General features: G+C 42.4%; 1 protein-coding gene across 3 annotated transcripts in view; it reads right to left on the minus strand.

Moving 5' to 3' along the window:
- RTTN (rotatin) overlaps window positions 1-15590 on the minus strand; it is a 385080-nt gene that overhangs the window by 257398 nt on the left and 112092 nt on the right. For all 3 annotated transcript variants that reach the window (XM_033934249.1, XM_033934250.1, XM_033934251.1), the window contains 3 exons: window positions 14614-14739; window positions 1443-1559; window positions 927-1066 (listed from right to left, as the gene is read on the minus strand). In XM_033934249.1, the coding sequence (XP_033790140.1) occupies window positions 927-1066; window positions 1443-1559; window positions 14614-14739 (383 nt within the window). The remainder of the gene's footprint in view (window positions 1-926; window positions 1067-1442; window positions 1560-14613; window positions 14740-15590) is intronic.

Consider the following 15590-nt stretch of genomic DNA (forward strand, 5'->3'; position numbering starts at 1 on the left):
AAAATATCAGCCTGATTAAAAAAAAAAAAATTTTAAAGCCCCCCCAACAAAGTGCCCCCTCTCCCCAAGCCAAAATGACCGCTGCCACCATCATTGCCGCTTTAAACTGAATGGCAGGAGGGATTCCAACTCCCTCCTGCCACCAGACACCCCTTCCCCATATCTGTTCTCCTCCCCCTCCCCTTAAGGAGCAGGAGGGATGCTCAGTCCCTCCTGCTACAATGCCTCCAGCGCAGTCAGTCTTCAGGAGCAGGAGGAACCGCAGAGTCCTCCTGCTCCTCCGGGGGACCGCAACACAATGCCGGCCTAGGCCAGTGGTCATTTTGGTTCAGGGAGACAGAGGGGCACTTTGTTGGGGGAGGGCTTTTTTTCTTTTTTTTAATTGAACAGTTATTTTGCATGTGTAATACACGCAAAATATGTGCACAATTTAAAAAAAAAAACCTGCAGAAGCCCTGACAGCAGTGACAAGAGGCTGCTTCTCATGTCACTACTGTCAAACCCGACTGCTGCAGACCTGTCGGTAACTGTCGGGAGTTTGCATGCAAATGACTTGCACCTCCATGCAAATCATTTGCATGCAAAAAAGATAATGAATCAATCGCTGTTTTAAAATCGGTCAGGAATCGGCCAACAGCGATTGAATTGCTATCTTCAGTGAATCTAGCCCTTAGCCACAATTGCAAGAAGGTGCTTTGAGATTTTAACTTGGCTTTTCTCGCTCTCAGGTCTACTGCTCTAACCATTAGGCTACTCCATCCACTCATTGCTGTCATCATTCTTAAGGTAATAAATGCTACTAAACACCAGGTCACTACATGCTACCGTGTATATTAATTTCATATTGATGGACATGCAAAAATAAATTATGTATAGTTTTAGTGCTTAGCTCTTATATATGAAAGTTAATACAGAGGATTACTCACGACTGCTTTTTGGCCAGCAGAAGTCTAAGAGCTGCCTTAAGTCTCACTATTCTAGGAAGACTGCCGTCACTTAAGTCCGATATAGTCTCATTTAGAGATAGAATGCACTTGCCCAAAGGTTCTTCTGTATCTGCATAACCCTGAAAAATGTTTCAAAACAGAAAAAATTATAACTATGAACAAATCAAATGATCATCTAATCAAAACTACTGCTCAAATAAACAGCACTAGAAATAAAGATATAGATATGGAAAAATATTTTGATATTTGCTGGTTATAATTAGGTTCATAGAGTGAACTATGTTTATTAAAACATTATATCATATCTTTGCCAGAAAATATTCAAGTTAAAAAAGTGTCAATCTACCCTGCTGTATATCTAAATTTAAGAACACATAAGACAAGCACGGAGAATATCTTTTTTCAATAAAACAGCAACACTACCACACATTTTTCAAGCAAATTAACCTCTGATTTAAATATATGCTGCTTTGAAGATAAAATAATGCTAATTACCTGCAGAATTGGAATGACAGGATAGAGGGCCTCAGTAAACTTATTCCAAGTTAGTGCCATCATCATTAATCGCCCTTGAAGAAGATACATGAAAATGGCTTTGGCTGTGGCACTGATCTGCTCAACAAGAAAATATATAATAATACAAGAAAAATTTAAATTGTTATCAGTTTTGGATCTCAAAACATGAAGTAACTTGCCCTTACACTGCATAGTACATCATTATTTGCCCCAGGTAAAAGATTCATACAGTATTAATTTTATAGGTGATCAACTGCAGACTAGAAATACGTTTCAAAATCTCTCTTGAAATGCCCATGTGATTTGCATTGTATATCAACTTAGCAGAACAGCTTTAGGGTAGAGCTACTAAGGACAAAAACAGTTACAAATTTAGGGACCTTTTATTAAACTGTGCTAGTAAATAGGCTTAGTGAATCCTAATGTAAGACCTCCCCAGACAATAATCCCATTTCTAGTATGTGCATAAAAGGAGAAATTAGGTTCTTACCTGCTAATTTTCTTTCTGGTAGCTTGTAGACCGATATAGTCCTTAAAGAATGGGTTATATGCCTCATTGCTACCAGCAGGTGGAGACTGAGCACAAACTTGTATATCAGGCTAGAATCTCCCTAGCAACTCAGTCTGCCGAATAGCCAAGCAGAACCTAGGAAAGGCTTCTACTGAAAACAGTATAACACACTCCGAACAGGAATGGAAAAAAACAACAAAAACTTATAAACTACTGTTGGAACATGTGTAGAACTTAATCCTGGTATAGAAATAATCCCCACAGCTCACCAGCTGAGCCATAGCCACTGTTCTTACTTCTCCATGGCCCTAGAAAAGTTCTATAACCCGCAGAAAAAAAAAATCTGCATGTGAGCAAAACAAAAACCTGCAATCACCACACAAAGACAGATAAGGTGTGGGCCTATACCGGTCTACAAGCTAATTTACAATCTAATATACAAGCTAATTTACAAGCTAATATACCGGTCTACAAGAAATTTAGCAGGTAAGAACCTAATTTCTCCTTCTGTATCGCTTTGTAGACAGGTATAATCCTTAACAAATGGGACGTACCAAAACAGTACCCATTAAGAGTGGGACCCCTGAAGGGCTGACACCAGAACATGTTCACCGAATACCGTGTCCTGACGCGCTTGAACATCCACATAGTAGTGTCTTACAAAAGAATGCAGAAAAGACCAAACTGCAGCCTTGCATATATCCACTGGAAGCACCAGAGAAGATTCAGCCCAGGAAGCTGCCTGACCCCTAATGGAATGAGCCTTAAGAAATTCTGGAACAAGCTTCTTCTTCAGAAGATAAGAAAAAGCAATAGTCTCCTTGGTCCAGCGTGCAATAGTAGCCTTAGAAGCGCCATCCCCCTTACGAGGACCCACTACAAGGACAAAGAAATGATCTGATTTCCTCATCATCTCATCAAGAGTGCTTTAAGCGAAATCGGTGGCTGCGTGCCACAGGCGATACAAGTCATGGAAATGGCTATTCAAATCCATCGAGCAATCAAGAACTTGGATGCCTGTTTACCATGGCAAGGCACAACAGTTTGAACAAAAATGAAATCAGACAGCCTGAACTCATTAGTCCTCTCCAAATAATGGAGCAAGACCCTCCCGGACATCCAATTTGCATAAGATCTGATCTTTGCGCTCTAAACCTGTAGGATGAAAAGCAGGCAACCTAACATCTCCTGGTTGACATGAAAGACCGAGAAGGAAGGTACAGTAAGAAAGAAGGTACAGTACGGAGGAAAAACACCTGCATCTATAATATGGAGAAAGTGTTCCCTGTACAAAAGAGCATAAAGCTCCAAAATACACTGTGCTGAGACAATGGTAACCAGAAAAACCATCTTGACCGTTAGGTCCAGAAGATATTCATCCTATAGTGGTTCAAAAGGAGCCTCACCAAGGCCCTGCAAAATGATGGTAAGATTCCATGAAAGGAAAGGAAGACGCAAGGGAGGATGCAGACGAAACACCCTCTCTCCCCATACACCTGGACACATCAGGAAGAGTAGAAAGTGAACTAGCGCATCTAGGCACTTGAAAACACAAAAGGCCTGCAACCTGAACTTTCAGGGAGACCCCTGACAGAATCTTATCTAAACCCTTTCCTGAAAGAAAGCCAGGACTACCGAAATGGGAGCCTTTTCAGACTCCACCTAATTCCTATCACCCCACTGTAGGAAAGCTTTCCAGACTTTGGCAAAAGAAGCCCTAGCAGAGGGTTACTTTGAGCACAAAGTAATCCAGATAACTACCTCCAAATAACTGTGCATCATCAAGGCTGAGCACTCAAGAGCCATACCATAAGACCAAAACACCGGGGGGTTCTCCATGTATATCAGTCCCTGACCGAGAAGATATCGATGAAAAGGGAACCGGAGCTTCTCATCCCACTGAAGACGTATGAGAACCACATACTAGAGAGCTGCACGGGAACGGGGCGACGGGGATCCCATGGGTTCCCCCTTTGGGTCAGACATCAGCGCTGACATCGGGAAGACTTCCGGTCGGCTGTGTGCTGGCAGGGCAGGTAGGGAAAAGAAGACGAGCCTCGCGGCTCGAACTCCATTTTGCTTGCAGATGAGGGCTGGGAGGCATAATTGTATTAGTTAATTTTTCTTCTGTTGTCCCAGATTCAGAAGTTCTACAGCAGCTTTAAGAAATATGGTCATCAATAGTGTAAGGAGAGGCTCTTTGAACTCCAACCCAAATATTTTGGTGGCATCAACTTAGAGCTACTCTGGATGTTGGGAATGCATTGACACTTCCTTTTGAGATTAAACCTTAATAGAAGTAATTAAAATAGATCATTGCCAGTTTCAAAGAATTCCACTGTATCAGTACCACTACCCCAAATAACCAGAGCCTCACCTCCCAGGCTATGCCCCACCAATGCCATTAGCACACCTGCACCAAGCTACCCCCCCCCCCACTGAACACCCCCCCTGAAATTGCCACAGGAATTATCCTCAAGGCCCCACCGCTGGGAGGCAGAACACAAAAGGGGGAGGGAGTGCGTTTTTGGCACAAGGCATGAACTTGGGAGAGAGGATGGAGGAAGGGAGGGAAAGAAGTGGGGGAGGGAGTGCGTTTTGGACACAAGGCATAAACTTGGGAAAGAGGATGGGGAAGGAAGGGAAAGAGATGTTGAGGTGGGGGAGGGAATGCGTTTTTGGACACAGAAGGCAAGGACTTGGGAGAGATGAAGGGAGGGAAAGATGGTTGTGTACATGGGAATGGAAGAAAGGAAAATTTTTGGTCATAGGAAGGGAGTGAAGTACAGATGAGAGGGAGAAATATTGTGGTGGAAAGGGAACAGTGGGACAGATTGAAATAGATGCAAGAGGGAGGAATGTTGGACATAGTGGTGAAGGGAATGGAGGAAGAGATGTGGCATGGTGCTGGAGAGGGGTGATACAAGGAAAAATGTTGGTCATGGGGCTGGTGGGCAGGCACGAAAGATGAGAAAAGGATAAATGCTGGACCATGGTAGGAGGAACCAATGGACAGCAACAGAAGAATTTACAGAAGATGGGGAAGCAGAAAAAAGAAACTGGGACCAACTTTATGGAAAAATAAGTTTCCAGACAACAAAGGTAAAACACGGAATTTATTGACTAAAATATGTTAGCTTTGGGAAATGTATATAGCAGATGTCTTTGTATTGTGTTCAAAAGAAAAGGAAATGCATTTCTGTTTTTATTTCTACAGTGTTGAAGTACTTGCTGACCCTTGCTGTGACTGGTGGGGATCCCCAAGCACTGCCAGCAGAGGACCTCCTCTAGAGATGGCCAGAACTCCCCTCCACCAAGCACAGCAGTCACTGGCAACATTCATGAGCCACTGAGGTGCCAGCATCTGTGACTCAGGGACGCTACTGCTGCCTGCCAAGCTTGGCAAAAGGGATCCCCAGCCAACAGCAAAGGAAGTCCTCAGCTGAAAGCTTGGGGGTTCTCATCAGCTGAGTATTTATATTTTATATTTACATTAGAGGCTATGGTAGAAATTCATTTACAAAGTATGTATTCTTCCCAATTAATATTTCTAAATTAATAAAGTCTCTTTGCTTATTTGTAAATGGGTCTCTACCAGAGGCTTTAATTCAGTAGCATAATTAAATGAAATAATTATTTCTGAAGTTTATAGGAACGGGCGGGGACGGAGGGGATTCCTCACAGGGACGGGTGGGGACGGAGGGGATTCCTCGCGGGGACGGGTGGGATTCCTCACGGGGACGGGTGGGATTTTGGCGGGGACGGGTAGGATTTCTGTCCCTGCACAACTCTCTACCATATACCACAGATGGAGAAGTCAATCCAGAGTAACTAGAGACACCAGGTCGGGATGCGTCGCTGTCCGGCAAATGAAATCATTATATTCCCCTGGAAGGAATATATCTACCAGTACTAATTCAAATTGACAATATTCCTCTAGAAATGGTCTCTAGCATTAAAATTCTCAGTGTCATTTTAGATCAAAAACTATCTTACTGTGGCCAAATAAGCTTGGTACCAAGAAACTGTTTTTACAAACTTCGTATGATTAGATCAATCACGAAGGTCTTAGAACCAGCCACACTCAATACCCTCATTCACTCTTATCATTTCTAGACTGGATTACTGTAATTCATTATATAAAAACATCACCAAGATTCAACTAAAACGACTACAGTTAATCCAGAATGCATCTATAAACTCATCACAAACTCCAAAAAATTCTACCATGTAATGCCTCTTCTACAAAATGCACACTGGTTGCCAATTTCCCATTGAATTACATATAAAATTATACTGCTCTGTTTTAAAACTCGACAGTCAAATCTACCAACATTCCTGGCCAAACTCTTAATCCCATATACACCATTCAGGACCTTACAATCCATAAAACAAAATTTGCTTACAATCCCCTCTTTAAAAATAATTAATACTAGAAGAAATGAAATATTTACAATATACGCTCCGCAGTTATGGAATACTTTGCCTTCTTTTCTCAAGAGGCGAACAAAATCTTGATAGATTCAAGAGCCCCTGAAGTCCTTCCTATACAAAGACACCTTTGAAAACTAAATCTTCAATTAAATAACGTCTTTCTCTAAAGAAATATAAATTACAGGAGGCTCCAGACATTTCCCTGTTAAACCAGTTTATATTTCCCATACCTGTTTCTTTCCTATAATTATTGCAGTTCTACCTCTGACCCTTTTGTATCATGTTGGTCCTTATTTGATCTTGTCTATGTTCTTAATTTGTAATATTGTACCCCTGTTTTTAAAATGTACATCACTTAGAAGTATTATAAGCGATATTATCAAATTTTAAATAAACCTGATCATCATGCAGGCACTCGTTGAGTCAGCCAGGGCCAAACCAAGGCATCTGGACCCAGCTTCCGCATAGGTCGTTGACCAAAAAGGCACCCAGCCTTCGAGATCTCTGCTGATGCCAACAAGACCTTCTGGGGCAAACCCTAGCTCTTGTAAGATCAGACAGCACACCTCCTACAAAAGGGACCATGCACATGAGACCAGAACTGTCAGCTGAGGAAGACTGCTCTGGGCAGATGGTAATATGGAAGAAAACCTCTGTGAGATCCAAGGACACTAGAAACTCCCCTGGAGACAGCTAGAACCATGTACTCCGTTGTCCATTCAGAAAAAGGAAATTCACAAGAAGTGGGTGACTGACTGTAGTTCTAGAATATGTCTCCAATTCTCCAAGCCTTTCTAGCACACCTAAGCTCCCTCCACCCACACAAAAACATGAAAAAGGCCATCAGTTAGATGTGGTAGCCATGTCCACAAAGGACATCCCAGACCCTGCCATCTCTACACATAAAAGCACCTGGTGTCATGATATCTGGTCTGACCATTTTACTTATTATTTCCAGCTAATCTGGTCTTATCATAAATCTAAAATACGCCCAATAATAAAAAGAGAACATCACACAAGAGGCTATATTAACCCAATAGAATACTGGTCACAATACGAACTGCAATCAGAGATAGAAGAAGGAATCGATTTCTGGGATCACTGGATGACAACCAGCACATCCATTTTAGACAAAATCGCCCCTATACGTAATAGCAAAACCAATGCAAATAAATATAACAAATGGTTTGACACCGAATTCTAAAAATGAAACAACTAGCTAGACGACTAGAAAGAACTTGGAAAAAAACAGGAGAACTAGCTGACCGTAACAAATGGAGAGCTAACATAAAAATCTACAAACAAATGATAAAAGACAAACGTAAAGCATTCTACTCAATTAAAATCAACTCATCTTGTAATGGCTCAAAAGGAATCAATACAAAAGAGCTATTCAACCTGATCACAAATTTATTTGACACCGCTCGCTACACCACATCCACACACAACACTAAGTTACCCTCTGCAAATGACTTAGCACTGTACGTCGATTCAAAAATTAAAAACCTTAGAATCCATTGTTCAACTAACGACCCTAGTGATCATCAAATAGCTCTCACCCAAGGAAATGATATACCGGCAGACATGATCTGAAACTCCTTTCAAGATTTAGAGTGGAATAATTACACCTGACTATATAACAAATACTCTAAATCCTATTGCATTCTGGATTCATGCCCCCCAGAAATCATGAAAGCGGCACCTTTAAAATTTAAACTATCGCTGTTGCAATACTTGGCTCACAACTTAAAAACTGGGAAGTTTCTCTCTAATAATGGTCACATAATAATAACCCCAATCCTAAAAAATTGAAAAGAATCTTCAGCCCTAATATCCAACTACAGATCAGTAGCATCCATTCCGTTTATTGTAAAAATAATGGAGGGATTGGTACACATCCAACTGATGGATTATCTTGATCAGTTCTCTCTCCTACATGAAACTCAATCCGGTTTTAGACCGTTATTCAGTACTGAGACAGTAAGTGCGGCTATCTTAGACAATCTGCGTCTACTGTTTAATAAGGGCCTTAATGCCCTGGTTATGCAATTCGATATGAGTTCTGCCTTTGATCTAGTAGACCACGAGAAACTGCTGCAATGCCTAGACGCCATTGGTATCAGGGATGAGGTGCTGAACTGGTTCCGTGGCTTCCTTATATCCCGCACTTATCAGGTATGTTTTAATTATGAGCTTTCAAACACCTGGAGCAACCCATCCGGTGTGCCACAAGGGTCTCCACTATCTCCATTGCTTTTCAACGTCTATATGTCCTCACTGGGCACGCAGCTAACCCAGCTGGGAATAAAACTATTTAGTTATGCAGATGACTTTACGATTATCATCCCATTTGCTAATTCTATCTCTGAAACGATTCCTAAAGCTTTAGAAGCCATAAACATGATGAAGCACTGGATGACAAACTTTAGGCTCAAACTTGATTCAGGAAAAATAACTTTCTTCGTTGCTTTGCCACATCCGCTTGACACCAAATCACCACTATGTATCAATAAACTTAGTTACCCTATTCAGCCCACCATTAAGATTCTAGGTGTAACTTTGGATCAATGCCTAACCATGAAAGACCAGGTAGACTCCTTAATCAGAAAGGGATTCTTTACTCTCTGGAAACTCAGATCCATTAAAGCTTACTTCGATACATCGGCATTCAGAACCCTAGTCCAAACCCTCGTACTAAGTCTACTTGACTACTGTAACATCGCTTATTTAGCAATTTCCCAAAAGAATATGCAACGTTTACAATTGATGCAAAATGCAGCAGTCAGATTGATCTTTGGGCTGAGGAAGTTTGACCACGTGACACCCTACTACCGGCAGCTGCATTGGCTGCCAATGGCGGCGCGCGTAAAGTTTAAATTTGCCTGCTTCTGCTTTAAAGCACTACACGGACTTGCCCCTAAATACATAACTGACCTTTTCTTCTTCTCAGCCAACAGACACAAGAGAAGCTCACATTCCAATTTTGTTTCTCCCCCAGTTCGAGGTTGTAAACTGAAAAAACACCATGAACACCTTCTCTCACACCAAGTAGCATCATGGGGTAAAGACCTAGAACAATTGCTTTCACCCACTACTTATGAGGAATTTAGGAAACGTCTAAAAACACACTTGTTCCTAAAGCATCTAGACAATTGATCCTCTCTTCTCTCTCCCCTCTATAGTGATTAACTTGTCCTTTTGATCACTCTCTCCTCAACAATGAATTTCCTGTCCTATTAATTATCTTTCTTCCTCCCCTCTTAAAGTCAATTCAATTTGTTACCTTTGCTTAATCTTCTGTAAACCACATAGAACTTCACGGTATTGCGGTATTAAGTTGTTATTATTATTATTATTATTTGTGGTCTGGAACAAGTTCCAGCATCCCAAATACTAAGATAAGTTACAAAATATCACAGACCCTGGACTCAATGGCAGTCGACTTGCCGCAGTCCAGAAACCAAGCCGGAGGCAGGCAAAGGAGGACTAACAAGTGTCTGATGAAAATCGAGTCCACTCCTGACAAAATTGTAGAAGACATCCTGCAAGGGAGGAAGCTACACCCAATCCCTGGCGACATTGGTGCTTTCTTCTCTCTTTTTTTTGTGAGGCGAAGCCACTTCGCAGGAATCTGATGATGCCTGGAATTGGAACTATGGCAACATGGGCATAGCCCTGGGAATGTTTTTAGGAGGAAAAACCTGAGTAATTCTGATGACCCATGCGGGAAGAACGAAGAGGATGATGATCCTCTCCCGATGTCCAGCAAAACTGGATCACAGGGAGCAACGTAGGGTGGCATTCACAACACCTGAGTACAGGTCAGCCAGACCTATACCAACAAGAATATGGCCCTTAAAAAGGCGGATGCTGAAGATGATCCTCAAGGTAGCATCCTCATTCAAAGACGGATCCAAGGAATTTGGCATTCAAGACACTGCACCAGCAGAAAATGTACTAAGAACTTGAATGAGATCATAAAGGGCACTCAGCACCGCAGCCACACCAACCAGCACCAGCAGAGGACAGGCATGCACCTCCACAGAGGACGCATTGCGCAGGCTGGAATGGCAGATATGCACCATAAAGGATGTGGCCACTGCCACTCGGCTACCTGAGGATGCTAGAAAACAATAGTTTGTAACATAACATTCACCCTGTGATCCCGAGAATCCTGAATCCTCAGTCTCCCATCACTAGGGAGTGTTGCATGCTGGAAAACCTTTTGCATGCAGAATCTACCTCAGGCTGTTCCGACCTGCCAAAAATCAGGATTCAGGTGATAAAGTGTAGACATAGCTTTGGCAGATCGGAAAGAGCTTTCTGGGGATTACATTGTTCAGAAATCAGTCCAAGGAGCTGTGGACTGAATGGAAAAAGGCACAGGAGAACTGTCCAGGACCGAAGCCAGAGAATTAGAAGGTGGAAAATCCAAATGGAGCTCTTTCAGAACATCAGCCTTAAAGAGGCAGACAGCAGCCCACTGCAAATGTGAAGAAGAATCAGCATCTTTAAATCTGGACGCTCAGGGTGGCCGAGGAGACCAGTCTCAGCAAAGGCATCAGCCAGATCCAAATTAAATACAGTGGCAGGAGACATAAAAGCTACATAACAACTACTGCAATCGAGGTCAGGCATGGCCAGATAAGAGAGCTCCCGAACAGGAAGCTTTGCCAGATACCGTAGACTGAAAAAGCCCCAATGTGCCCGCCAGCTGCAGCAAACGAGCAGGGTCTGAGGATACGCTACTCAGAGGAGCTGAATAAAATCAGTTCAAAAGGATTAAAAGAACAAAAGGAAGAAATAAAAGTTTTAAAGCAGGACATGTCACAATTTAAAACAGAGACACAAAATACAAATAAGGAGCTAATGCTATTGAAACAAAATCAAGATATGCTGGTTAAAGATAATATATTACTCAGGAAGAAGTTGGAAGTGCAGGAGAATAATGGTCGAATAAATAATTTGAGATTCATAAATTTTCCAAGAATCCTGTCAACTTCTCCTAGAGAAATGGTGAAAAGATATTTTATGGAAATTTTGGAAATTCCTGAAAACTCCTTACCTCCTCTTACAAGAGTGTATTACCTACCTACTAAGCCCCAATTCAAAGAAGAAGAAAAAATTGAGGAACCCCGGGAGAGGCCATTGGACATTTCGGCTATACTGGAACAATCAGATAGAGAATTGGCTGTTCCAGCTACTCTCTTGTTGTCTGTTGCTTTGGCTCCAGACAAGGATTGGATATTAAAACTTTTCTTTAAAAATAGATCCAAAGACTTCCTGGGGCAGCATATTCAGATTTTTCCTGATGTCTCTAGAGAGACTCAAAAAAGAAGAAAAGAATTTTTAATTCTAAAACCTGGAGTGACTCAAATAGGGGGTATTTTCTTCTTGAGATATCCATGTAAATGTGTAGTTAGATATTTATCATTGAAGTATATATTTACAGAGCCATCTCAACTGATTAGCTTTCTCTCAATGAAACGTCTAGAAAAAGGAATAACAACGTCCATGGAAAGTTAGCTTCCTGCACTTTAGTCAGATAAGGATTTTTCTTATTTAATTAATTTGAATTATATATGTTCTACTCTTAATTACGGATCCAATAATATTGAGGACTAGTGTGAGATCAGCTAGATTAGTATTTCCTTGTAGTAATATTAATTTTGCAATTTTAGTTTAATATGTTGCTTGATCTCACTTTACTGTACAAGATGTATACGCTTGGAAATATTGTAAAATTTTATAAATAAATAATAATTAAAAAAAAAAAAATCAGTTCAAAAGGCCCACTCCGCAACCATGGTAGGGCTCTGTTGAGGTATATGTGTCATGTCATACGCCAGACTCCAGAACGGCCTCTGGGCAAAATTCTCTTGAAAAGGCATGGATCCAGCTGGCTCCCTAGCTCAAGAGGGCATGGAGGAGACAAAGTACAAAGCTCCTGCCCTCTCTCCCGGCACGCTACAGCACATGGTACACAATCACTGATCCAGCACAATCAATGTCCACATTCAATAGATTAGGGGTTGAGGAGCCTATCCCACTCGATTTTGAGTCAAATTGAGGTGTTATTGAGGTAGAAATGAAAGTTAGAAAAAAATATCAATTTTAAAATCCAAGATGGCCACTGTCACAAATTCACGGCAAAAACGGCAAAAATAAACAAAATCCAAAAATAAAAAATAGCAATTTGGGGTCTGGGGAGGTGGAGGACCTGAATTCTACACTCAGAAACTGTGAAAAATGACTTTTATATTGTTTCACAAGCCACCTCCGAAGTTCCCATAAGAAATAATGGAGGTACTCACAGTATCTGCAGTGCCATGCTTATTAGCGATTTTAACAACAGCTGAATGGAGAGAAAGGACTTTCTGCCTCAGAAACTTCTCCAAACGATCAGAGTGGAACATCTTCGGACTGCCAGCCAGCCGGACACCGACTTTGACCTTCGCCCCCACGGATCCTTGTCCACGCATTCGGGGGCAGGAAAGACAGCCTGTGCCTTGAAATCCAGGTGGGTTTCACTTCAGACACATACAGCTTACTCTTGAAACCTGTGACAAGGTCATTGGCCAACAGTGAAGGGACCCCAAATCTATAAATGGTAGCACACAAGCAGGCTGGCTCCACAGATCCACAAGAGCTTCTCTGTGAAGCTGCAGTCTGGCACCATGGGACTGCATCCATTCCTCTGACAGGGGACTACTGGGAAGGGGTCTCAAGGCACTGAAGCCACCAAGAAACGAACTTTAAGTGAAAAAATAAGAAACAGAATCAGAACAACTGCAAAAGACTTCTGCACTGACTGCTTGCAGAAAGTAAAAATGGATTTGTTTACCAGCTCTCAGGCTAAGGGGGGGTGGAGCACGTGCTCAGAAAAGTTGTGGATTTCTGCAATACATGGACTGCAGGTTGGAATGAACACCTAGCATATAGAATCTAGAAGGTATGTAAGAGAAATTTCAGTTAGATGCATAAATATTTTGCATTTTGGGCTCTGGAATTACATTGACCACCTTCCAATTTTCAGGTATTGTGATTGGCAGTTTGAGTTTCAGCTCTCATAGGATTCTGAAATAAATAGCATTTTTTTCCTGTGATTTGTTGCTTTTGAGTTTACAAGTTTGTTTTAAGTCTAGAAAATCTGATAATGTGCTTTAATTGCTCTGAATTGTTATCCTCAAAAGGTTTCTGTACCATTATTCCCCAACATTTCTCCTTCTCTTGCCCTTCTCCTTGAAGTCTCTCCCCCTCCCCTCTACCCCATATGTAACATTTTCCTTTCTCACTCCTCTCCACCCCTTTGCAGTATCTCTCCCTTCCTCCCCTGCATCCCATGTCCTACTTCTCTTGTCCTCTCAACCCACGTGTAGCATCTTTCCTGCCTATCTCTCTCTCACCACACTTACAATTAACTCTCTCTCTTGCTGTCAGGGGAACAGGCTGGGCTCCTGCACCTCCCTCTCCGCTAGCTTCAACAAGTCAGTCAGTGGGAGCGATTGCTATAGGCTGCCTGCCGCTAACCCAGAAGCCTCTCATCTGCCACAGCAGAAACAGGAAGTTGCGACAGCAGCAGAGGAAAGGCTTCCAGATTAGTGTCAGGCAGCCTGTAGGAATTGCTGCCACTGACTCTGACCCGTTAAAGCTTGAGAGTGAAGAAAAAGAGGTGCAGGGATCACAGGAGGCTAGACTGCTTCCCCGACAGTGTGGAAAAGTTCTACATTGCTGTGTGGCTGGGCGGGCCAGACCCTCCCATTGCTACATCCCTGCCCCTTCTTCTGCCATCCATCCATCATCCCTCCCTCCCTGTTCTATCTGCCACCAATCTGTCCGTCTCTCCATGATACAACCCTGATGTCAAACCCCCCCCCCCCCGTACCTTACCATATCATCTCTCATGGTCTAGCGGCTTTGTCAGGGGCAGGAAAGATCCCAACCCTTTCCTGCCCCTGCTAGAGCCACCACCAGTCTGAAGATTTTCAAAATGGCTGCCGAGACTTCATGGGATAGACTAGCAAGACTTTAGAAAAGTTATTCAGATAGTGCACTATCCACACAACCTTTAAAACACTTTCCAGTTCTCCTTGATGCATTTTAACTTGTATTTTCAGCACAAAATCTAGAACTAACCATACAAGCTGTTTTGAATATCAATAGTCATGACATTTATGCTCACCTATTTTAAAATATATAATTTACCTCCTTATTGGAATCCTGAAGGCCAAAACTAGAGATTTCATAGAGAACTTTAGGATGAAGGAGAAAATGAATTCCATGGCAAATTGAAGACACTGGCTTGGTAACATTATGGATACCCAAACATTCCTTAAACAAATAAATAAAGCGAGGTACATTTAAAATTAAATATTCCAATTTTATAAAGCTTTACTGTGTGCACATTAGAAGTTTTAGTTTTATGAAACTGACATAAAATTAAACCTGCAAACTGCATTATGCAATCCGGGCAGGCAGATGGGGCCGTTCCTCCGATCGCCCCCATCTACATATTGGGGCTTCAAGAATTCATCGGACCTGCCCGGATCGGGCCTGATCAGGCAGGTTTGTGAATCTAGCCCTTAGAGCTAGATGCACTAAACAGGGTCGGTAAGACTGCTTGGATCCACTCTGATCCGATTTTTGGCCGATTCCAAAAGAGCTATTGATGCACAAAAGTTAGTATGAAAATGATTTGAACGGAGGTTTGTGATACTTGTCTTGATTCCGCTGATGAATCGCTGTGAGAGTGACTCTGACACATGAGCAGAGCCAGCAGGGGAAGCTCAACAGCTGAGAGGCAAGGGAAGCCCCAAAGCAGCCTCCTGCCACTTAGCTGCTCGAGGCAGGAAACTTTTTTTTTTTTTTTACTTTTTTTAAATGGATGTGCATGTGTTATGCATGCACCATATCTGTCTCATTTACCCCCCCCATGACAGCCCTCCCTGATATCACCCTGACAAACCAGCACTGAGGAACGACCCCTTCCCCCCATGCTAGTGAAAATTGGCAGAAGGGATGCCCACTCACTCCTGCTATGCCAACCACCCCCAAACCTGCACAAGAAAAAATTGACAGGAGGGACGCTCACCCCCCTCCTGCCAATGGAGGTCCCCCTCCCATGCAACAAGCGCTCCCACCCCGAACCATCCCCTACCCTCCCACCCTACGCCTATAAAAGC

The sequence above is a fragment of the Geotrypetes seraphini genome, chromosome 2 (genome assembly GCF_902459505.1).
Source record: "Geotrypetes seraphini chromosome 2, aGeoSer1.1, whole genome shotgun sequence".
NCBI classification, from domain to species: Eukaryota; Metazoa; Chordata; class Amphibia; order Gymnophiona; family Dermophiidae; genus Geotrypetes; species Geotrypetes seraphini.